The 25,798-nt window shown below is 38.6% G+C and overlaps 2 protein-coding genes across 3 annotated transcripts in view; one reads left to right on the plus strand and one right to left on the minus strand.

Annotated features, from left to right (window-relative positions):
* Positions 1-1,504: 1,504 nt before the first annotated feature.
* LOC115381228 (receptor-type tyrosine-protein phosphatase C-like) lies at positions 1,505-11,275 on the plus strand. 2 transcript variants are annotated; one of them, XM_030082497.1, is made up of 15 exons: positions 1,505-1,572; positions 4,451-4,465; positions 5,833-5,850; positions 6,512-6,541; positions 6,737-6,985; positions 7,078-7,308; positions 7,410-7,523; positions 7,676-7,813; positions 7,908-8,060; positions 8,603-8,749; positions 9,205-9,407; positions 9,506-9,566; positions 9,790-9,886; positions 10,304-10,344; positions 10,545-11,274. In XM_030082497.1, exons 1-15 carry the CDS (start codon positions 1,515-1,517, stop codon positions 10,592-10,594), a joined length of 1,605 nt encoding a protein of 534 aa, XP_029938357.1. In that variant the 5' UTR covers positions 1,505-1,514; the 3' UTR covers positions 10,595-11,274. The 2 variants fall into 2 exon arrangements, with proteins under 2 accessions (XP_029938357.1, XP_029938356.1); XM_030082496.1 differs by having other exon boundaries at positions 6,512-6,985; positions 10,545-11,275.
* Positions 11,276-13,104: 1,829 nt separating this feature from the next.
* The window catches only part of nek7 (NIMA-related kinase 7), a 71,940-nt gene continuing 59,246 nt past the window's right edge, over positions 13,105-25,798 (minus strand). Inside the window, exons 9-10 of the mRNA XM_030082502.1 lie at positions 19,335-19,448; positions 13,105-16,370 (exon numbers count right to left, since the gene is read on the minus strand). Of these exons, the coding sequence (XP_029938362.1) occupies positions 16,260-16,370; positions 19,335-19,448 (225 nt within the window). The 3' untranslated portion in view covers positions 13,105-16,259. The remainder of the gene's footprint in view (positions 16,371-19,334; positions 19,449-25,798) is intronic.

Raw genomic sequence — 25,798 nt, forward strand, 5'->3', positions numbered from 1 at the left:
TCAGAATCAACAAATAAAATACTACATTGTAGGAGGAAGCCAGAGTAGAAACTTTAATACTCAGAACATAAGTGCGATAAAAGAGCTACTTCAAATTTTAGTCTGAAATCTATAATCACACACGTACACATAAATCAGTTTAGACCAAATCATTTTGATATTTTTCTGAATGTTTTGTCAGGCCCTCCAAGCTCTTCTCCTAAAGGACTTAGTTGTATAGAAAGCAGCTGAGCAAAGTAATGAGTTCTACCCTGCATTTCCTGTTTAGGGTTTGCTCATTTGCTCTAAATGGACTTCACTTATTATTGTGCTGATTCACTGCTTTAGTTGTCTTAAATTCTCTCACACACACCAATGGGGACAGATGTAAGGCTGAGTATTTGGGATTCAGTGTCTTGCCTTGAAAATGGTAAATGGTAAACTTGGTAAAACTGTTAGACTCAAGAAAAGGCAAGAGTTGAAACGACTAACATTGGACAAAGTTTTGTGATGTTTCTGAATTCAGAATTATTTCATCCAGATTCAATAACTGAGAATTCAAGTATTATCCCATCACTTTTACATAGGAATAGTAATTCTGAAATAAGATTTATTTGGAAAACATTATGGCCTCGTTTATATGAGAGTTTTAATTCCCCTTTTTAATCCTGAATAAAACTTAATTTGGTTTTAAAGATGTTCTTGTTTTTTTAAAGCAGAATTTGGGGTCCCAACCAAACATGTCCCAACCAGCAACAGCAGCACAACCAGACGTTACTGAGCAGCACTTACTGCAAGCAACCCAAAAAGATACACAGATTAATGACACTGATGAGCAGTGGTGGAGAAAAACCACGCCACAGAGGCGACACAGCTCATTCTTGATGCATTAGGTGCCAGACAAGTGACCACAGGGATAACCGGCTTGTGGCGTTCATAGCGACGTCGCTTTTTGATCCTTCGATGTCGGCTCTTCCTGTCATTGTGAAGCAGAATTCACCAAGTGTTGGATTGTTCACCCACTAACAGGGAACGTGAGCTGGGTTTAGACCGTCGTGAGACAGGTTAGTTTCACCCTACTGATGATGTGTTGTTGAACAGGTTTACTGTTACAACAACACATCATCAGTAGGGTAAAACTAACTTCCAGCTCTCGTGTGTGAGTGTGTGTGTGAGGTTTGCCCAGTGGGCATGAATGGGACCCGCTTTGCCAACTGAGCTGAAGCTGCCCCTCCAGCTCATCACATCCCCCACTCTGCAACATCTAATGATCGTGGATGTCAGTGCTAATACTCGAGTAATGAGTCTCACTCATACATAAAGGATGTTGTGGTATAGATGTAGTTTCCTGTTTGAGGTAATCAAGCAGAAATATGGCTCTTTACTGACTGTGACTCTTGAACATTCGATAGTCATTCTTCTGTAATCACTCCCTCCCCCCCCCAAAAAAAAGAAAAAAAAACCTGCCATAAGTGCAGTGTTATCAGCTTATTAAGCTTGTCTGCACAGCACCAGTGTCACACACTCGACTCGATATGGCAGTGGGTCTCTGGATCCTGCTGCTGTGGGCCGGGACACTTCGTCTGGCTGAATGTAAGTAGCCAACTCCTGTACTAGCTTCAAAAACGCAAAGTTACTGATGTAAGTATTCAACTTCAGAGTCAAAAAAGGTACTTTTCACCGGAATATTTTATGCTTTCTAATACACTGCAACAACTATAAAACCATGAAAATATTCTTAACAAGGAAAAGAGAATAAAAAAAAATATCAAAGGTAAGTGCGATACAAGAAGAGATGGCTTTTAAATCGGCAGCAGCCTAAAAGCTGTGGAGTTTTCAGCAGGAAATTACTTATCTGTTTATTTATTTCTTTATTTATTTATTTATTTATTTATTTTGGTTGCTGAACAATTAGAAATTATATAATTTGAGCTCCTTGGATAACATTTTTCCCCTGTTTTAGTTTTACATTTTGATGGTGCAGAAATCTCACATTTATGCAGAAAATAACATCAATAAGTTATCACTGGGAAAATTACATTATTCACAGATTTTCCTCATAGTATCTGCTGCAAGCTTAGAATTTACAGAACAACTGGAAAGGTTGTCACGGTCTACAGTCAATACTTTCAAAATAAAAATTTCAGTTCACTAAAAAAACGACCAAAAAACTATAAAGAGCTATTTAGAAAAAAGCTTATGGTTTGAGACACTGAAGCACAAACACATAACTGTAAATACTGGCGTTTATTGGTCTGATTTAATAATAATTTAATGGATATCTTACACAGAAAAATATTTCTTTTCCCCACACTCCAAGTCAGTCATTAGAGATAATGGACATTATAGATACTGAATTATTTTGATTCTGGGGTAGAAGTCTCTCTCAGATCTCGGACAGCTGCTATTCTTACTTCTAAAAAGAGACATAACAATACTGATAAAGTTTTGTACTATGTTTCTCCTCTTCCAGACCATCTTCCACGATGCCACAATTAACAAATTAGTATTAAAGTTTTCTAAACTTAAATTTTCAGTGCATTGGTGATTGTTGGATTTTTGTGTGAGGCAGAAAACGGCACATGAGGTGTTACTGCATCATCATGGCGACCACAACTTGCCGCCCAGACTCATCCACGAAACTTTAAGACAGATGAAAATGTTTTTTCTCCCCCCATTTACCTCACAGTGTTTTCCAAAAAAAAAAATAAAATAAATAAAATCATCATGTCTTTCAGTTCTTCTACATATTTCTTTCTGCTTTATTTCATTACTGAAAAATTTGGCCTCTTCCGAGTTCCACTCTGACTCTTCTTCACTTCCTGGCAGAGTCAAGCAAAGCAGTGCAGGCAGCCTGAGAGCGTGCGGGAGGAAATAGCTCGAGAATTCATGAAATTAAAAAGAGGAAGTAGAATGCATGAAATGAAGAAGTGAAATCAGAAATGTTAATCACACTTCATGATAAAAGTAGCTTCTGAACCCTCATCTCAAAGCCAGGGATTTATCATAATTTATCAAATGAAAAAACAGAGGCCTACTGTACAAAGATATACTGACCAAGAACTGTCAAAACCCAGTTGTGCTTATTTTTTTTTAACTAAATGTCATTTAGAAACAGGCCAAATTAATAAGAACATGGAAGATGTCATATTTGCTTTTTTTAAAAAGAAAATATACTTTTTAAAAGTCATGCAAAATTTTCACGAATCTTTCTGTGAATCACACAACAGTCCCATGAGGAGGAACCTTATAAGCACAGATTCAGAAGATGCAGTCTCAACCATTGCATTTGTCCATCCTTTCATGTTCATAGCTTCATCTATTTTCCACTGATTCTGGAGCAGTGACTGTACCTTGACGTAACCTTCGTCAGTGAAAGAGGAATTAAATATTTTTTAAATTATACATCCTACATCTTTTGACTGGGTTTTCGCTTCCTTTATTATTCCAACCATGCATGCCTGTTGAATAATTAGTTCTTAAATAAACATGGTTATGTTGCATGCATCCTCCTGATTTGTCTTTTGCAAATACAATGCATCTTGAACATATGATCTGGAAAGAAGACATTTCCAGCATACAACACTAATAAGAAGAGGAAAATCACCTAACCCATGTGTGTGCTGGCCTTCCTCTATGCCAGCTCAGTTAAATGTCCATCTCACTTGAAGTTGTGCAGATGCGGGTCACACAACATGAGGCTAAAATGAATGAATGAATGAATAAATAAATAAATAAATAAATAAATAAATAAATAAATAAATAAATAAAATCAACCCAGTCAGCAACAATCAATACAATGGAATCAAACTATTTAAATCACATTTAATCGGCAGATTTAACTGCCCAACATTCCATCCACAGAGGATCAACAACACACAAAAAAATGCTTGAATTGAATTTTAGAAGAAATATTTAAAAAAAAAATTTGTTGTCATTCACCAACTTAAGAGAATTCAGATCAATAACCAAATTAAGGAGAAATAGTTCATGCTGTTTTTTAATATGCTGCAACAATTTAATGATTTTGTACTGAATATTTGGAGGCAGGCATCTGCCATGGATTACTAACAAGATAGATTTGTTTGCATTCATATTTTTTGTGGTTTGTTAAATATTCTGAAATGCTAATTCTCACAGTTTGAATGTATATGCAACACTCGTTTATAAATTAAGCATAAATATTATGTATTAATTTGTTTTTCTACTTATTAAAAGGTATTTTTTAAGTGAAAGCCGGGCTCTAATCATAAATAAAAAATAGGCTAATTCCAATATTTTATGTGTTTTTTCATATTTCAGTTTCATATTTGGATCATCATGCCTTGCTGGTGTTGATGGAGAATTCACAAAAACACAAAAAACTCACAACAAAACTATTTGCTCATGTCTTTCATTTTTCCCTGTTATTTTTTTTCACTGCTTTCTTTCTTATGATAATTTACACTTTGTTTTTCTCTTGCAATTACAGGTCAGTCTACAACTGGTGAGTTAAAAGAGCCACATAACTTATGTGTTTGATTGTTACTGTGTGGACCCCATGTTAATCAGCTCCTCTCATGTTTTCCTGTTCTTTTACCTTTTTTTCCTCTTTATTTAGATTATTTCCTCTATTCCTTCCAAATCTTGCTAGAATGAGTCCTCAAATGGAAAATCTGCCAGAAATGCTGACAGAACTGTGTTCTCGACTCTTTAATTTTCTGATCGACTTTGTCTTTCTGTTTAGATAATATGTTTTCTCTGAGGTTTGAAAGGTTTACATTTGAAATAACTTGACACTGAAAATCTAACACATGATAATGTAAAACAGATACCAGGCATGGGTGTTTTTTTTGTTGTGGTCACAAGAATCCTTTCAACATTTAAACTTTGTTGTCTTTTATTTTTGTTTATGTTGTTCTGATTCATCAGTAAAAACATCCATATTGTCCACAATTTGAATTACCAATAATTAACATGAAAATGGTCATCTTGGAAGCTGTCTCACATTTGTAGAATCTATGAAAGAATTTTTTTATGTAAATGTTTTTAAGCTAGTTTGGTTCTAAGAATATGTGAAGTAAATTAATAATATCAGTGAGTGTGAAATTATTGTGTTCTTTTGAATATAACACAACATAATCTTTATATTCATATTTAGAGAGGGCAGGGTGAAAACAACTATTCTATCGTATTGTTTTGTGACAATTTTCCCCCAAGTTCACACAAAATGTATTCATTCGATAAGAACCTCAAAAAAAAAAAAAAAAAACATAAAAACACATCGAAACTAAATCTGATAAAAACAGGCCAGTCAACAATAATCAATACAAAGGAAACTTAAACTATGCAAAACAAATAAATTCACAGTTTAACGTTCCAGAATCTACAGAGGATCTTCTGAATCCCAAAAAATACTTCAAGTGAGCCTTAGAGGAAGTAAGTTTAAGTTTTCATAAATTTCAGAGAGAAGAAAAAATAATATGAAAATAATGAAATGAAAACAAAACTATAGTATAGATGTTTTGTGATTTGCCTTCTTACTTATTTTTTTCTTTTTTCAATGAACAATAATGGACACAAATATTAGTTTTGCTTGATTTTGGTGTACAACTCCCCTTCTAGATCTCAGCTAGTTTCTATCCTTCTGTCTTACAATGTTAACTTTTGTGTGTTACATTTCTTAACTGGATTTATGTTGTGTCCCTCAGCTCCCACAACAAATGGCACCATGCCTCAGTGTATCAGTTTCAAAATTTTCAAAGGCTTAAAGATTTGTTACATCAGTGACCGTTGACAAATTCATTGCAAATACTGTGAAAGTGCAGACTGGGGTTCAGCACTAATGTTTAATTTGTTCTCTTTGTCCTCCAGCCACTGAAACTTCAACCGGTGAGTTAAAAGATGCAGATAACTTGTGTGTTTGGTTGTTACTGTGTGATGACCCCTTGCTACTCAGCTCCTCTCGTTTTCCTGTTCTTTTACCTTTTCTCCTCTTCATTTATATCATTTCCTCTCTTCTTCCCAAATGTTGCATGCAATCCAAACACAATTAGTTATAGAAATTCAGCCATTAATAACGATTAAAGGATGAATCTTTTCACTGCTCTAATAAGTTACTAATAAGTAAGAAACCAAACATGGGCCGATTGGTGGTGCAGTGATTAGCATTCTGGCCTCACAGCGAGAGGTCCTGGGGTCAGATGCAGGCCGGGGCCTTTCTGTGTGTAGTTTGCATGTTCTCTCCATGAGTGTGAGAGTTGCTGCTGGGTGCACTGAATTAATCCCACGGTCCGAAAACATACACGGCAGATTAACTGGTGACCCCACATTGCCTCTAGGTGTGAGTGTGAGTGTGAGTGGTTGTCTGTCTCAGTGTGTTGACCTTGCGATGGACTGGTGACCTGTCCAGGGAGGATCCTCCCCTCACACTTAAGTTAGTTCTGCTTGAAATAAGAAACAAGTCACTTCTAGATCTCAATGCTCAAACTGCAGTTCAGCACTAATGTTGAATTTGTTGTTCTCTTTTCTCTAAAATAATTGTGTCTTCCAGCCACTGAACCCTCTCCTGCACCAACAGAGTGTGAGTATCAGTTTAAAACCCATCATCTGTTTTCACCACACACTGCATCAGTGCGTCTGGGTAACTTGACAGTGAATGCAGTGAAAGTGTATTTTTACACTGAGTGTCGAGGATGGGATTCGTTATCGTCACACATGGGACCAAGTTCATCATCAGAACAAACTAACACTGAAGAACTCTTGATTTTCTGTGCAGGTTATTTCAATGTTAAACCCGTCAGGTTTGGCCTCTCGATTGAAATGATCAACGTTATCACTGCTGACTACACCGTACATATTACTGAAGAAGAAGGATCAACAGAGAGTCACACAGTCCACTTCTCCGACCAAAACTCAACACGTTCATTCAAAGACCTGAAGCCCTGTGCTAAATATGACGTTAGTGTTACTGGTAATGAAAGACTCTGCAACAGCACTGTGAATGTCACTGAGACAGACTCCATGAGTAAGTAGGCAAATTTACAGCAGGTTTGTATTAAACTCCTCCACTGACTTAAAGAAATGAGCCTGTGTATAAAACATTTCTCCTGTATTCAGATGCTGCTGATATCAGCCGTGGCTCCTGCATGCCTGGATGGGTTTGTTATCAAAGTGGTTGGGACCTCAGCGCTTCACTGTCAACACCCAAGAAAAAAGCAACTAAACCGTGTGGAAATGGAATCTGTTTCAAACCTGCTCTTGAAGACATTTGCTCAGAATTTACTACAACATTCGAACATGTAGGAAGCTGTGGGAACTCTTCAGACCGCAGGGAAGACATCACTGTTGGTGTGTGCAAAACTGTCAGCTTTTATTCTGAAATCACTCAATTCAGGCCAAGTTTTATGAAGTTTTCAATAAATGTTTTCTTTTATTGCATGTTTCCTCAGATTTCCTGAATCCAAGTGAAATAAGACAGAAATTTATCTCTGGACTTCCAGCACAAATCGACACAGTGCTTCCTTCAAAGTGTGTAAACCTGTCAGTGGATTACACCTGTTCAGGTGAGTGAGAAGAGCAGGAACAGCCAGAAACTCTTCTGGGAACAGGTTTAAAATTCACACACTACAATAAACCAATGAGAAGGAGGAACAGATGTAATTCAGACACAGTGAAATGAATTAGGAGTTTATTTACTGCGTTTCTGCCTCTGCAGAACCAAACAAAGCCAATGAGACCAAGAAACTGTCTGAGCTGAAGCCGTTCACAGACTACACCTGCACCGGTCTGATCAAGAACAACAACAACAGCTTGAACAAGACGACTCCACCTGTCCCTGCTCTTATCTCTTGTCGTATGTTGACATTTACTTTGTTTGAGTGGCATGAAATCTCCTATCCTGCCTTGTGCTGTTTGCTTAGTTATTGAGGTTTACTGGTATCCAACAGATTTTAGACTAAACAAGCAAGAGCCAGATGTGACTAACACGTCCATTAGGCTGAGCTGGGAAACCTTCAGTCCCAACTGTGAGAGCATCGTCCCTGACCTTTCATATGAGTGCAGCTGTCAACGATCAGGCTCCAAAGATCTTCCAGAAAAAAGTAAGTCGTTACTGAAATCCTCCATTTCTGTGTTTTAACGACCGTGTAGTTTGAGGAGTCCAGGAGATTATCGCCCAGCTCCGTTTATCTGTAAAGACAAAACCATCCGTCCTCACGTCGAGTGATTTTCACACGAGAACATTTTTGACTTTGTGAATCCAAAGTGCAGCTGAGGCTCAGTGGATTCAAGCGGGACGGTGCAGCCATGTCCATCCTGGTGAACGTGTTGGTCTTCTAGTAAACACACACTTGGTCCAGACGTCCTCCAGCTGAATTCTTTTTAGTTTTGCTGAGATGGTTTCAGTAATAAAGTCACAGTAAAGGAGCTGTTCTGCTTTTTCTCCCCCGTTGACACACAAACAGACGTGTTACAGAGTCACAGGACCAGATTCAGATTCCTGCAGCTGAAGTAACACACCCATTATTTTCTGTCATGTTTTTATCACGTACTGACAAACAGACCAAAGTCTCTTCCATGTTTGGTTTTTACTGACATGCTGGTATTTAATCAGATGTTTTGTGGAACTGTGTTGCTGCTGCAGGAGAGGCAGACCAACGTCCTGATGGAGGATCATGTCTTGTCAGGGGATTATCAGCATTCACCGACTATTCATGTAACGTTTCAACCTCTTACATGGATGAGATTCGTTATTGGGAACTCCAACCAAAGCTGAAAACTGACCGTGGAAGTAAGTGAAACAAATTATATGTATGTCCTTTTCATGTCTGACGAATACTGGGGTCACTTCATAACTGTAAGATTTAAATAATTTAAAAACACGATGCAGCGTTAAACTGAGAAATGAAGATTTCATTGATATCTTCTTCTGAAGTAACACAACTTCACAAAAGTGCATGACAGGGAATTATTTTACTGAATTATTTTTCATTTTGTTTAAATTAAATCATCAGTTCCTGTTTTCTTTTCCTTTAATGTGATGAACGTCTTTTGTGCAGAGATTTTGAAGACTGGAGGGAAACTGTTGCTTTTTTGAAAACCATGAATCATGCTGGCTTCATAATTAAAGATATATTATTACACAGTATTCTGAGTCTTCTGACCCCTTAAGAAAATATTAATCCACAAATCTGACTATTTGAAACTGCATTAAAAATATTGGCTCTCTTTCACTTTTCCTTGAAGCACCAGGACCGGTTACTGACTTGAAAGTCACAACCGTTGATCATAATGTGATTAAAGTGACCTGCAAACCTCCATACGGTGGATTTAAGGGGGAAAAAGAGATCTACATAGCACGTCTCAGTAATGGTGTTAAAAAACAAATAAAGTCCTCATGTGAATTTGAATTCAGAGACCTGAGCTACCTGACGGAATACACTGTGGAGGTTTGTATCATCCTATTTATCAGGTTTATTAATGCTGTTTTCTCCATGTGGTTCATTTAATGTTCTAATCTTTATGAAATAATACTCTCTGTTTACAGGTGACGGCTTCCAATGGAGTTCTGGAGAGCCAGCCCAGAACAGATAAACGTTCTACTCGCTGTATGTGCTGTTTCACCACAAATAATTCAAAAAAGTTATCTGTACATTTAATATTTATTTATCAACAGACTCTCTGAAAAAAATTAAAATCAAATAAATAAATCACTGGAAAGACGAGCACCTGAGCAGTGTGTGTAAACAAACAAGAAAATTATGCTGATTCAGCTGTTTCCTTCAGCAGGGTTTTTTGTTACCATAACACAGTTTTCTCATTTTCTCACAGATAATGACAAAGCTGTCGCTGGGTTTTTGGTCTCTTTTGCCATCCTTGCCTCAGCTTTTGTCATCTACATGGTTTATTCGAAATGCAGACCATCATGGTGAGGATCGTCCTGCTTCAACATGCACTGTGTTTTGGGCGTTTGGCTCGTCGTTTCCGACTGAGAAAATATTGGTTTATCATCTTTTGTGTATTTATTCTCACACAAAAACACAGAAAATACGAAAAGTAATTTAGTGTTTATACCCCGGCAAGATGGCAGCAATAAGAGAGGACTCGTAGTTTCTGTGGCTCGTTTCGCGCATCGGTGGCTCCACATGATGCAGCTTTAACAGCAGAGAAAGTCCAGAAAGTTAACATTTATTCATTTCTTCCTCTTCTTCTTCAAAAACATTTATAATTCACAAGTGAAAACAGGTTTAGCTCAATTTTCAAGAATCAGACATGTCAATTGTTGTATTTCACGTTATCCTTTTTGTCAATGAAATTCTTTAACTCCAACTCTTTTTCTCTGCAGTGCTGAGAGTCACGATGCGACGGACGACAAATCAACAGCAAGTAAGTAGACGCCCCGTGTAGCAGTGAACACCTGCCAGTTATAATCGAGTGTGAAGTGTTTGGATCACAGTGTTTATTAAAAATAAATTTGTGCCCAGTTGTACAGAAATATACAAACACATGTCGTGTAAGTCAGGGTTTGCAGTTTTTTAAAAATGTCCTTGTTGATGAAATGTGGTGTTTCTTGTTTGTTGCTTTAGTTTATCTCAATGTTTTGCCTCCTGGAAGACGCCACTTTGAAGCTCGCTGATGCTGGCAGACCGTACGTGCTCATCCCCTCGACCCCAGTTTGCTGGATTACAGCAGTAATCTGAGGAGATTGATGGCAGTCAGTCTGTGATCTCCTTCAACCTCTATCAAGCTCTATTAATATAGGTCTCTGTCTTTCTATTCTATTGTTAGAAATAGTATTTCTCTTCTCTTCTATTGTATTAATATTCTATGCTATGTGGAGCAATACTGTTAGGACCTTTCCCCTGGGATTAAGAAAGTAATTCTTTTCTATTTACTACTTCAGCAGAGGAGAAACACTTTTAAACGGTCCATGAAATGTTGCCACATTGACCTTTATGCAGAAAAACAAGCCAAAAGTGTGAACGGTGGAAGGAGCTGATATTGCTGTTAAATGAACTGAATTTAATTTTCTCCAAGCTGAATTGAAAAGCGAGAGGACTCACCTCAGATATTGTTCTGCACTCCAACAACATTTGGTGAAATACATTTCCAACTCATCAGATTGATATTTGTCAGCCTGCTTGAAGGATGATTCCATTCAGTAGTTTTTCAGACTTTTTTTTATTACTTAAAGCCAGAAAAGTAAAGAAAGCGTGCATAAATCAGCATTTTCACTCATGTTTAATTATTAGCTTCTGTATTTTTTGTGCAGTTTAAGTTGTGCTTTGGTTTTTTTACTGACACATGAGATATGAGTTATTTCTGTTTGCAGGTATTGATAATGTTTTATGAATAAAATGTATACATTGCCTGAAATGTGTCTTTTGTGGATGTTAGATTCATATAGTTGAAATTTAACTGTAGAAATTTGTCCACAGCTTATTATTTTTATCACAGTATGTGTTGCACTGGCAACTTGCTCATCTGCACTGTAAAGCTTACCAGATACTTCAAAAGAGGGATTTTTGGTGAACCAGAGGTAAAGATGAGGAGACAAGGTTCGAAGCTGCACAACATTTTATTTTAGGATTGCAAGGGTTACAGACAAGTCAGCTGAACGAGAGTAAAACTAATTCTTGCATAGAGCTCCAAGCTTCTCTGCCGTGGCTTCGGTCAGCCCAGCTTATAAAGGCGACAGCAACAAGAGTAACATCCCTTCGGTTATTCAGATGGAAGTTCATGAGTCCTCTCAGCTAAAGCAGTGTGTGCTTCACACAGTGTCCCAGGAAACTTGAAGTCGGAATATTCCATATCAAATTTTAATTTAATCAAACCAAAAAAACTGAAAGTCAAAATAAGTTTGAATTTTAACAATAATCTAACATATTATTAAAGACAGCAATGTCAAAGTAAAACCACTTTCTATCCTTGTCACATTTGAGAATTAATGTTTTCCATGAACGTCAATAAGATCAGTACCTCCAGGTGCATTGACTTTTTTTTTTAATTGTATAATTCCTATTTTATCTATATTTTAATAGCCATTCCAAACTGATCCACTGTCCTATAAACTCCATTCCAACACCCAATCATGGATGCAAAATCTTAACAGAATCAGCCCTGAAACAGTGACAGCTGAAAATACCTTCATGCCAAACAATCAATCCTCGACCAGGCCGATTAACCAGGAAGGCAAAAGACAATCAGTGGTCACGATGTGTTCAACCATACTATGAGATGGTAAATGTTTTTTATGAAGTGGACCAGAGGGTCACCTTTCTGCAGCTTTCAGTTTTGCGCAGGAAATCTCTGCCTGTCATTTGTGTTTATGCACCAAAGAGCAGCTGAGTGTTTGGCCTCCTTGAGCCAGTGGGTGAGGCTGGACGGATGAGCACCACCACTGGACTCCATCCACCTGCTGGGCAGCTTCAACTCCCACGTTGGCAACCAGAGTAACCTGGAAGGAGGTGATCTGATGAACCAGCAGGCCCGATCTGAGCCTGAGTGCTGGTTTGTTCTACAACTAGGACCTTCATAAGTGCTCTTAATATCAAAGCTCCATGAGGCTCTGTGATCAATTTTTTTTTTGCTTCACCTGATCAGATGAGTTTAGTGCAGAGCTGTAAACTGATCACCATCTGGTGGTGAGTTAGACTGGTTGGTTGAGGAAAACCATCAGACCCGCTGTGACGATGTGCAGGGGAAGGTTGATTCTACAGGAGAATGAGGCAAAATTACCAAACCTTCCTCTTACAAATGAAATAAAACAAATTCTCTTTTCACTCTAAAGGATTTTTCTCCTTTGACCATCCGGATACTAAATCCTTCAGAAGATGACTTTATACAACTGTCTAAAGTTACAGGCTCTACCCAAGGCTACATCGGACCACCTACTGGACCACCTCCGATCACTCAGTGACTCGGTCGCTGAAATTCGAAATTTGGCTTGTTTACCACAAAAGTTGAACCTCATACATTCCAAAGAATATGATATGAATGGATGGATGGATGGATGGATGGATGGATGGATGGATGGATGGATGGATGGGTGGATGGATGGATGGATGGATGGATGGATGGATGGATGGGTGGATGGATGGATGGATGGGAGAGGAACATGTGAGGAGAAAAACCACTCAATCTGGGCAGATTTGAAAGCTTTATTACGTTGAGTTTGCATACATGGGGTTTCTGATGAGGGCATTTAACTTGACATGAAATGTTCAGTAAACAACTAAACTACAAAGACAATAAATAGCAACTGCCAATATTTTACTATTTGGACTGAGTGGACTCTTCAACACCAACTGAAGATGAGCACGCAAGTGAGGAAGGAGGCTGCGACACAGTAGAGCATTACATTACACAACAACACACAAAAACAAACATCAATACAGAGCTGCAGTCCTCGGAGTGACTTTGCACTGCGTGCATTATACATCCCTACTACTGCACAAATACCGCCACTTTCAATTCAAGATGGTGCTTTGGTGCTGTGAGGGGACAATATTGCAAATGCATTTTCAAGCTATTATAATTGCATCTTTTTTCTTTCTTTTTTTTTTTTGAGGAGGGGTGGGGTGGGGTGGTCCTGTGAAACACACACACAATTTGGGGAATTCTACTCTGTACAGTATCAAAGTAAACCATTTGAAAAGTGCTTCAAAGCTCCTCTGTAAATACAACAAAACACTGAAACTTTTTGATGCTATACAGATTGTTCTCATACAGGCGATTAACAGGACGGAGGTTGAGGATGATAGTAAATTAACATCATTACTGCAATAGAAACACGCGCACACACACACACACACACACACACACACACACACACACACACACACACACACACACACACACACACACACACAGTTTCACTGCTGAAAAATAAAAGCAATATAAAGGCACAAAATGTAGGACAATTCCAGACAGAAATTGCAAACACTGTAATTGCAGGTCTCAGACACACAAAATAAAGTTATAAGACAACACAATCAAAGGATTTTGTTTACCGAAACAAAATAACTTATATTCTGTTGCACTTATGAGCTTTGATTTTGAATATAACACATGTTAATATCATTACATGTTAATAAAGAAAAGAAAAACAACAACAACAACAACATAAACATTGGGCATACAGTTTCAATGAATGGTTAACAAGCTATTCGATAATGTCAAAAAGAGCTGCAGTTATATAAACCTGCCCAAAACATGCCAGAATCACCTGCTCATGCTGAAATCATCGTTATAAACACATGTAATAATTGAAATCCAAACTTTTTTTTTCTTTTTTTTTTTTTGAGGTGAAGACATATGCCAGCAACTCTATAGCTGAACTTGAAGTGAAATTTAGCTGGTTGTAAACTGTGCTTTGTTTTCAAGGCTGCTGAGTGAAGAGGCTGAAGTAGCAGCCTTAAAGCCTGCAGCTTTAAAACTCTAGAGGAAACAAAGTCTCCCGTAAATAAGTCACATATATCTAAAGTGGCAAGAACAAAATCAATGGTACTGAGGAGACTGGATTTATCCACGTCTTTTCTCACGTGATGATTTTTCTATTTTTTTCTTTTACAGCCACTTTACCCTTCATACCACTGGCTTTCTGAACCCAGACATCTCACTATACCATGAAAGCCTCTGGCTCTCTGTGCAAAGCCAAGTTACTCTGTTTCTGCTCATAATATCTGTAGAACAGTTGTAAACACCTAAAACAATTAATTCGTTGCTGTCTGACTTAAAATACATTGCTATTTCACTTAACTACTAAGTAAAAACATGAAAAGTGAAGAGTCTATCATCACTGGTTCAGCTAAAGAGCAGCTGCTTTAAGTCTTAGGCTTACAATAAACTAACCTGGTGACACCACGTGCACAGAAATAGTATTTATTTATGGTAATTGTGTTTCTAACGATGCATTTCAGTCGAGGGCAGTTGAGACAGTGGCATATTGAGATTCCCCAGGTGTCCATCAAAGCAGGGCAACATACCATATCGATGTGTGATATCATGGACATACATCACTCCCTCCTTCCAAACTCACTAAAAGCTTTTACTCATTTAGTGGGGTTTTAATTCTTTATGTACACGAAAACAAAAAAGACCAATGGGTACGTTTTTAAAGTCTTTTCAGTACATGTCTTTGATACCATTGCCGTAAAAGACTCATTTACATATTTTAAAACCCCTCAATGTGCAACTTTGATCTTTTCCTCTTTACTGAGGCCATAGGTTAGGCACACTGTGGTGTACAACTATAAAACAAAAATATTCCCATATATCTAAACTGTGACTAAAAAAGACACATACACTGCAACTTGTACAGAAACACAAAAACTTTAATTTGACTATCGTCGCGGTGGGACAAATGCATCTACCTGGTAAACCGTGTTTTCAGTTGAATATTTCTTCAAGGTTTTTGTGGCCCTGTTAAATAAACTTTCACACTATGCAGCTGCAGTATACCTCTCGCTTACGTTCAACAAAGGAGGAAATATTTTGGTATCTGTGACTAAGGTAAACAGCAGACAAAAAAAAAGTGTCTTGAAACCAGCTTCCATGTCTGCTCAAATGTAAAAACGGAGACAATCTGATTTTTTTCAAATGTAACACTTAGATATCAAAATGACTTACATTCAAAGTGTTGTGGAGGCATTCCCCAACATTCCCTCCCAGCACATCTCTCGTCGACCCTCCCAATGATCCTTCCTTTCCTAATACATTCATCAGATACGATCACCCTGCCAGCCTTCCAGTACCAGGGTAAACAAAAGTGCAACACAACACTTCATCCATCAATTACATTTTCTTACATCTCAGATTAACTGCTTCACAACAATTTCATCGCTTTGAGTTCAGATTTTTAATTTTTTTGATGACTAACTATAAAAACGACACACCGAAGGTTTGCACTGTCATTTCAATTAAACAGCTGGAATCCTGAAACATCTGCTGATGAAGACCAACTTTACGAAGTTAGGGTTTGTGTTCAGAGAGCTAAAATACACTAATTTTCCGTGTAGTAATCACACTACAATGTGAAGACCAGGATGCCCACTGACAAGAAAACGGTGTGATCTCTACAGCTGGTATCTCAGGGCAGAGAGGGTTTGGGTGTAAGTCATGATTTGGACTGTGCTGCCACTTTGAACATAATCTGTTACATGAGCTACCTATCACAAGAAGCTAAACTCTGTAAAAAGTTTTCATACTGAAAGCTGAAAGATGGGATACAAGTCCAGCATGTAAAGCAAGAAGAGACGTGGAAAGGAGTTCTGCAAGGCATAGTGTGTGTAACTCTGGGCTTAGCTGCCCTGTGTTAGGCTCTGCATGTGTTTGGCAATGTCGTACACGTAGGTGATGTCCGGCCTCTTCTCCGGGTCGGGGTTGATGCACATATCTACCAAGTTCCTCAGCTGGTGCGGAAGACAGGTGGAGGTGGGGGAGGGGTAGAGAAAGACACAGGGTCAGTAACATTGTCTAATTGGATTGTATAAGAGCAACTTCAGAAAAATGAACGATCAAAGAGGTATTTCCCTCCAGATGACCTCTTTCTATTAACGCAAATAACAAAGCAACAGGTCACCAAACCGAGACAAAGATGCACGGCTGGGTTAGTGCACTAATCGCTTACTGGTCTGCTGCATACACTTTTACCCGAGCCCACACATGTGCGCCGACACACATCCACCACGAAGCACGCGCGCACACACCGCTGTCACTCCACTGCCTTCCGGAGACAGTACTTACACTTGAAGCCGAGCGGATTGGCTGATTGGAGCAGATAGATAGACAGGCTCGCAGGCGGAACAGCCACCGCCATCATTAAAAAAAAAAGAAGATAATAAAAGATGGAGAGGAAAGTCAGGAAAAAAAAAAACATCTACACGAGGTCGCTATGGTAACCATCTGCTGACTTCCTGGCCGATGTTGCGTGGCACCGGCTTGGACAAGTTCTCACCCGGCGCTGTGTGCGGACGTGCACGTGTAAGTTTGTGTGCGTGTGAGTGAGTGTGTGTGTGTGTGTGTGTGTGTGTGTGTGTGTGTGTGTGTGTGAGAGAAAGAGTAAGCGGGAGAAAGATGCAAATTCAGACAGTCTGAGAATTAGTCGCACAGAATGGAGAAGGGGCAGAGGAGGGAGGGGGTGTACAGAGATGTAGATATGTAAAATATTCATGCGCTTCTTTGCATGGCGAGTGGGGTGGGGGAGTGTCAGGTGGAGGGGGTGTGGGGGGTGGGAGCTAGTGAAGGGAGGCGTGGGGGGGGGGCATAGACGGAGATGGTTAAATGACACAACAAAGATGAGCAGCTGACAGTTTGCTGCCGATCCTTCAGGAGCATTGTTTACATCCAGACAGGCGCTGCAGGCACCCCCCTCATCTCCATCTCTCCATCGCCCCTGTCTCTCGCTCTATCATTCCCTCTCTCTTTCGCTTTGTCTTCCTTTCTCCAGGATGGGGGTGACATGTGGGGCAACGAAGAAGCTCAGCGTGATGTGTGTGTGTGTGTGTGTGTGTGGTGTGTGCATGTGTGGAAAAACAGCTCTTGTAACAAATATACACTTGCACAATTTTTCTCGCAAGTGTAAAAAAAAGAAGAAGAAGAAGAAGAAGAAGAAAAAAAAAACACAAATAGACACCACAGAGGCCTGAAACACCGAGCAATTAGCCTTTACCAGTCTAATGAACTAAATACCACAGTATAATAAAAGGCGCTCTCTGCTGGGTTTACGGTTTCACTCATGAGACATGAATAATGATAACCCCTTTAAACTAGCCACAGTAGATTTATGTGTGGATACACTGGAGAGAGGAAGGTGTGAAGATAAAACCAGCGCTTGTCTTCTTCAGGCTTCAGGGCCCCTTGTTAATGTTTGAGATTAATGCTACTCTTTTCCAAATGCTGCTGTTACACAGAGATATGCTATATTGTATCATTTGTGACAATATTAGAATGACTTCTTAGATGTTTGGGGGGAAAAAAATCATGTCACGAAAATGGGAAAATTGCCAGTTTGCTGCAGTTCAAAAGCATGACATGAGGAACCATCCACTGTGGATGTGTGGGGAAACATACGTACATGATTTTAAAATACTATAACTTAAGATTACTGTACAAACATGATCAATTATTGTGCAATTACATATAATTTCACAGTTAATGCATCATTAATATGCCATAATTTGATTGGTGGATGATCTTTTCAGTGACCTAAACAATGTTGAAATTGATGAAAAATGTGCAGAAATTACTTAACTTTAGTAAAGAGGTTAATTACTATGTAAAATACATTTCATACATTCTCTGTGTTATTTCACTTTGGCATTATCAGCAATGGCTTAAATTATGCAAATGTTGAAGCCATCAAGACAAGAAAAAATGGATTTCAAACTTTCTCTTAAGTGTCTGATGTAAAACAAATATTTGTTGGATGAAACTTTAATATCTGCAGAAACATCTTTGACTAGAAGGCAACACCGCATCATGTTCAGCTCTATAGATGGACAAATGCACAAAAAGCTGCGAAACAGACTGATTTACACACACACACACACACAAGCTTAAGCTGGGGCGTTGGGTTAAATCAACTGAAACCACACTAAATTTCATGAAACAACATGAATAATAACAATAAAGTTTTACTAAAGTCATGTAGAAAAGGCTGAAACTGTGCTGTGTAGTAATGTTGAAAAACATTTGGGACAACTGTTGATGTATATACTAAAAATAACAATAATAGAGTCTACAGCAATCATGAGTCATAAGTCGGTAATGTTTTTGCGTCTTGACTTAATCCATTCAAAAACACAGAAAAAAAAAATGCCACCCACACAAAGAGGGCATGCAAAAACAAGGACACGCAGATTCATACGCATGTCACCGATAATCAGTTATAAGGCGAATGTTAACCGCAGCCTGAGTGCATTACATTTCTTTGCGCACGAACAAGTCTTCACAGAATTACAGCAGATGATTTAACGTTTAGTTAGAGAAACACGACACTCGAAGCCATTCGCTCTCACCGAACGCTCCAGCGCGACCACATGCTTTTGATATGTACATTTAATTTTCAAAGGGTTAAAGTCATGGCCGGTCTTTCATCAAAGAGTAATATCATATGATGCTATGGGTCAGACAGACGGGTATACTTGAATACTCTTTACAGAGAAAATCAAGCAACTAACAAAGAAAGTTTTGACTTTAGACTTGGCTTAAATAAAGGTCCAGTTAAAATTTACTTTTTTTTTTTTTTTTTTTTTTTTTAAATGAAGTTTTATGAAAGCAGATTCTTGTCGATCCTTTAAAAACATGGAAGAAGTTCAGATCCACTTTGTGCCACTGCGGTAAAGGTGACCGATCCAAGCTCGGCTAATACTCACCTCCTCTGAGTAGTGATCTGAGGGAAGAGGGGGGTAGTCGCACTGCTCTATCTTCTTACAAAGGGAGTAGAGGTTCATCTTGTCCCCATAGAACGGACTCTGTAAGGCTGCCATCTGAAGCACAGAGAGATGAAGAGACGGGGAAGGGACACAGGGAGACATGAGGGAAGGGAGAGAGAGAGATACAAACTTAAAACAGGAAGGAAAAAGGACCAAAACTCTCAGCGGGTGTTGCAGAGAAAAGACTTCGCCATATCTTCAAAATGGACTCTGCCAAGTTCAGTACCACTGCGGTGTGATTACTGATGATACAACAGTGAGTTGTGAGAGAATAATCTGATTATAAAGGACACATTTCATGAGAAGCTAATTATAATGGTGCATTCCAGAAAATGGAAACATTGAAAGTTATAAGTTGGGACTTGGCCTCTTCTAAGTTGGCAGTGTTGACACAACGAAAGAAAACAGCTGATAAGTCAGCGCTGTGAAACTTAACATGTAAACAACACACATTGTCATTTCGTAAATTTGAATAACAGCGAGATCAGTATTATTTGAGCAACTCTACACAGCATTACTGTTCTGGTGTAGCAAGCAAACGGAGTAGTTAGCTAAAAGAAGTTTGACATTTTTTCACTTTAACTGAGACTAGATTGGTTTATTAGAAACTGTACTATTACGAAATACTCTCCTATTACCTAAATGCTACATATTATCATCCTCATGTCAATTAAAAAAAAAATCCATCCATTTTGAATAAAGCCAAATTTGCTTCTAGGAGTATTAGAATTTCTGGAGGTCCATGGAGAATATAATTGCAAAATAATACAACAGAAAAATGTTCAAAATGGACTGTGTTTCAACACATTTTTTTCCTCCACAGCTCCACCCCCCCCTCCATTCACGGCCACACCCATACCTGCACACCTGCCCCGCCCATTTCTCGAGTTTGCAGAGAGACACAACATAACCATGGAGAAAGACGTAACAGCTGAAGAGGAGGAACTGGTGATGTTGAGCTGAAAAACGCAATCTGAACAGAACGCAAAAACTGTATCAGCCATAAGTTTGGGCGCGACAAATTTATTCAACCAACTCTGGAGGTGTAAAGACAAAAATCCACAAAAGCTTTCCCTGACCTCTTGTTTTTCTTTTTCCTCCAGTTTTGTGGCTCTTTCTGCTTCCAAAGCTTACAGATGAAAAAAAATGAGAGGGACAGAAGAGGAGCTTGTGAGAGGAGAGTGGTGCAGGGATACGAAAGGAAAGAATTTTTCAGTTTGCTGGAGCAGCAAGAAAACCAAATCCTGTAGAAAACAAATGCAAGCAAGCAGAGCAGAGGTAGGGCAAATGGGAATGGGGAGGGGAGAAATGGAAAGCAGAAGGAGACCTGTGCTTGCCGGCGAGTGGAAACAGGTGAAGAATCCTTCCTGCATTTCTAAGAATAGAAAAGAAGCATGCCACTTTTGCCATGCTCATCACTGACTCACTTCCTATTGTTTAAAGGTTTGTGTGAGAGGTGACGCCTGCAGCAGACGAGATTAAGATGCACACTTTCTTTCTGCTACCTGACCCAGAGCTTTGTACGGTAAAACTGTGCATAAGGCCGAAGTGGTGGGTTTTATTTTATGTTGGGATTAAAATACTGGTAACACTGGAGTCTTTGGGGTTTATTTCCAGCATACCTGTTTGTCTTTGAAGGCTGCACTACTCAACACAGCACTGCAAGCCTAATGTTTTAGTGCACTTCAGTTATTTCCCCCCTTGTTGAAATAAAAAAGAAAAAGTAAGCAAACATATGCACAAAAGAAATTATGAGATTGTGCTGTTTCATTTACCTGAAACTCAATATGAGACTCATCAAAGCAGCTACATTTTAAAGATAAAACAAGGAGAGCATTGCACCACTGGAATAACATAACCGTCCAAACAACACCTCGGTTTTCTGGTGAAATGGCCTGATTCAACACTTTGTGCAGCCTGTTTGTGAGTAATCCACAAAATATCAGAACATCTTGCTTGAGTCAGTGTTCAAGGGCTGATTTACTTTTATTGCTCCCGAAAAGCTGCACATTGTTAACCCATTCTCCATCCAGTTTTAAAAACCTGACAAAAATGTTGACACTACTTCTCAGGGGTTTTTTTTGTTTTGGGTGGGGTTGGAGGTTGTCATCTAAACTTTGACATTTCTTTTACTAGTGGTGGTTTAAAGCTTATATTCTATCTTTGTCACTAAATGCACTTTCCCATCTTAAAATACTTTCAGTTATTACTTACATTAATTTTAAACAAAATGTATATTACAGCAACAACACAAAAGCATTTTCATGTGTCTGGTTAGAATTTTTCTAAACAGATATTTCATGGATATAAAAATAATAATAATAATAAAAAAAATACATGTATGTCTGACAAATGCATTTTATATGCAGAAAATTGACAATAAAAAAAAATTGCTTAGATATTGTGAAGAGATTTATAGTTTCAGTGAGACCCAGCCCATCAGTTTCAATGAAGACACTTCTTTAAGCACAGAAATGCTTTGATTTATTGGGATCAAATGTGCTCAATTATCAACAGTGGAACTGATTATTTTAAAATAAAGCCCAAGTCCTGCATTTGTTTTCCTTGTAGGTTTCACCTGCAGGATGGTTTTTCTTCCAGTCCAGATGTGATCTTCAGGAACATTTCTAAACTTATCAGAGTAATATTGGTGAACTGGAATAAGAAGCATCCAGTGCAAATAAATAAATAAATAAATAAATAAATAAAATGCTCAATATTGAATATTTCGATTACTACTTAACTTTTAAATAACATAATACTGTCGACTCCTTTAAAAACAAAACAAGACCAAAAAGAAAAAAACACACGGTCTACATTGTAAGTAGCTACAAAGGTAAATGTTTGGTACTACCCAAAATGCCCCCAACACACCATCCAATGTGAACACGGCTTCATCATTAGAGTCCTCAATGAAAGATACGTCAAACATTGATGGTGAATAGACAGAAAAGTTCTTGTTTCCCCATCGGGGAGGTTTTGACAGACTCTCTGTCAAAACCTCCAGTGGGAAGTCAAGATGACGACAGCAAAATCTCAGGGGGGCGTCTTTCCTCTGGACACAATTTATCATCACGCAATCACTGACTCTCTTAATCAAATAGACACATTAATGAAGCACATCCCCACAAAAACACACAACAACATGAGGTGAAGAGGATCTCCTATCTGTTTCTCCTTGGACACGTCTCTCCCCCTGCTCCAAGGATTACTACTGAGAATGGCGCAGCAGGAGGCTGACAGTGATGGGATACGTGTGGAAATGTGTATTCCTGTGTGCGTCAGCAATGATAAACTTCCATTAGTAACAAAGACTCATGTCTACAGACTTTTTTTGGTGGAATTTCTAATTCTATGATGACTGAGCTGAATGAATGGGTCTCTTCCTATTTTCTATTAAAACCATATCAGCTGAAGATACATGGACACCACCTTCACTGTGGTGCACAACTAAACAAATAATTCACAATTTAATGCAGCTAATAAATGCATTGTTGTGCGACAAGAAAGTCTAAAGAAATATATTAAGCTCAGCAAACTTACTTCAGAATTAATTTTGAAAACAAGAGGAAAGGATGTTTTAGTCTTTGAATAAATTCAATAATGAAATAGACTTCTACTTAGAGATGATTCAGTGTTTTGGAAACTGAAACACCTTTAACTGTTATTCAACAAATGTGTATGTTAATGGCAAAAAACCAAAAAAGGAGAAAACATTTCTCTTGATAGTAGCAGGAACTTAACATAATAGTTCAATAAAAACCCACAAGAGACGTTCAAGCAAAATTGAACATTGAGATCTTTGTATAAATAGGTGTATTCTGGTTGACATTAGATAAGCTTGTGAAAGTGTGGCCATGAGAGCAGGGATGCGTCTCAGGAAGACAGGATGTATGCTTTCATTATCCATCCAATAACGCTTCCCACAAAATGTTACAATTTGTGACAAAAAAAAAGGGCAACAGAGAAAGGAAGAAAAAGAAGAAACCCCGCTAGCTACAGACGCCAGCAGGCAAAGGGTTAAACAAGACCCCGTCGTATTTTCATGCATCTTCTGCTTTTGACAGATGAAAAATGTCAACTGTCCTGTTTGTATTTGGGAGTTTTTGCACTATTCATCTGCTTCATTAGTGCCTGCTGCTCCTAGCCCTTGACAGCTGCCGGCCCCCTGCTCTCACTGTGGCCCCCCCCGAACACACACACACACACACACACACACACGCACACACACACACACACACACACACACACACACACACACACGAGGGTCTCAGAGGTCAGAGAGTGAGTCAATCATTTAAACCGCTGTGACGACACAGTCTGGAAAAAGATGTGTGTGTGTGTGTGTCTGTGTGTTTCATTGATATTCGAGAGCCATACAATGCACACGCATGCCTGCTGTCTCTCTGAGGGGTGTGAGCAGCTGGTGGCAGAACACACGCACCCCCTCACAAACCCACTTGTACCTTTGTGTTACTATATTCCTGAGGACCACCGCTGACTTATCTCACACACTGGCCCCTCACCTAAACCGTCATAATTCAATTCCCACTCCAAACCCTGCCCTTAAGCCCAATGTAATTCTACAGTCAATCCTAAGACCAAACCTCATCCATCAAGCATCCCTTTGAAGGTCCATCCCAAACAGAGGACGACTGGCCTCACTAATGGTCTCACTGAAAAATATTTTCACTCTAAACGTCTCAAGTTCAAACAGGTCCACACAAAACGTGTAGAAGTAAACACACTCTCCCACCTTTGTTTCTCGGCTCCTTATTTGAGCAGGTTGTGCTCTCCTCTGGCCAAAGCATGTAAAGCTAGCATCCCTGAGCGTGTAAAAGGTCTAGATGGGGCCTTCCAGTTTAATTAACATTGATCCAGCTCCATCTCTCCGGCTTCTCTCCCTGTATGCCAATTAAAAGAAGCAGCGAGATGCTCCCTGTCTTTTCCCTGCAACCCTCCCTGTATCCCTTGTGTCTTTGCAGCCTGGGACCAAAGGCTTTTCTCAAGTTCTCATTTCTAAACACACATACAATTAGAGCATGTTACATCAAAATAAACACCTATAATGTTAACGCACACACGTGCTAAATGGACGTATATGATGGACATTTTCCTCTTGATTTCTCTCTGTGCTTCACACACACACACACACACACACACACACACACACACACACACACACACACACACACACTTTGGTAAAAGAGAAGAAAGTATGACTTTTTTATGTGTTCACTGGTCGTTCATGTGGTTTTTATGATGATATATTGATCAAGGTAATAACTCACAATGCAGGGACAGTCATTAGATTTATACTTACACCCAGTGGAGTCATCACAACTCTTCCTTCAACACACTACAAACGGCAGAGTGACGGAAGAAAGAAAGAAAAAATGTGGACGAGCGAGTTCAAAGTATGATTTTTTTCAGTGAACTTTGGAAGAAATTTATCAAAAGTGTGTTCTTATATCACCATGTCAGTACAGTTACACAGAGTGATGGGGCTTGAATTTTTTAAAAGAATAGTTTTTAGCATGTAAATGTCTTCACTTTTCTATTTGACACAAGGCTGTAAATAAAGGGGAAAAAGTAGCAAGAAAAAGAAAAGAAAAGAAAAGAAAATCTTCCTATCCGAACCATTTCTAAGCTCTACATGAAAACAAAAACTTACCTTTATTAAAGTGTTACAGTTCTTCTTAAGGTGAGTGTCATTTTAGTACAGATTAGTCTTGAAGAATATTTTCCTCTACTGATACCTGAATAATAATAATAATAATAATAATAATAAAATATACAGCTCTCTTATTAGGCCAGAATAAAATGAAGGAACTGTGATGAGATCATTTACGATCAAACTATTCCTAAAAAGAAATAAAAGTATGAGCGTTTTTTTTTTTTTAATCTAAAAGTCCTCCACATATCTGCCACTTAGCGATACTATCTATAGTCTGACATTTAATCGGTTTAGAAAAAAGATATAAGCGTGGACTTGTATCTTTTATCCGTTCCATCAGTTAACATTATACAGAAACAGGATGCAATGTGCTGATAACACTGCAGTTTCAGCAGCACATTTTTCAGTGAGTTCAAGGTAACGAGGCACTTATTATGGATTGTACAGCATCTTCAATGTTTGCACAGGCTATATTTAGTGAAGGAAAAAAACAGCAGCGGTTTGTCATGCTGAAACTGACTTTTGTAACATCTTGGTGAACTTGTAAAAAAAAAAAAAAAAAAAATTGAGAGACCAGATCCAGGATCAGCACACAGAGATAAAATTAAACTTTTCTGAATTTACTGAGAGAATTACAGTCTATAAGCCACGGTCAATTGCAAACGAAATGTCTTAGAGAATAAACCATAACAATATCTACTATTTTAAAAAGGTGTGCTCCAGTGTG

The sequence above is a fragment of the Salarias fasciatus genome, chromosome 23 (assembly GCF_902148845.1).
Source record: "Salarias fasciatus chromosome 23, fSalaFa1.1, whole genome shotgun sequence".
Taxonomy (NCBI): domain Eukaryota; kingdom Metazoa; phylum Chordata; class Actinopteri; order Blenniiformes; family Blenniidae; genus Salarias; species Salarias fasciatus.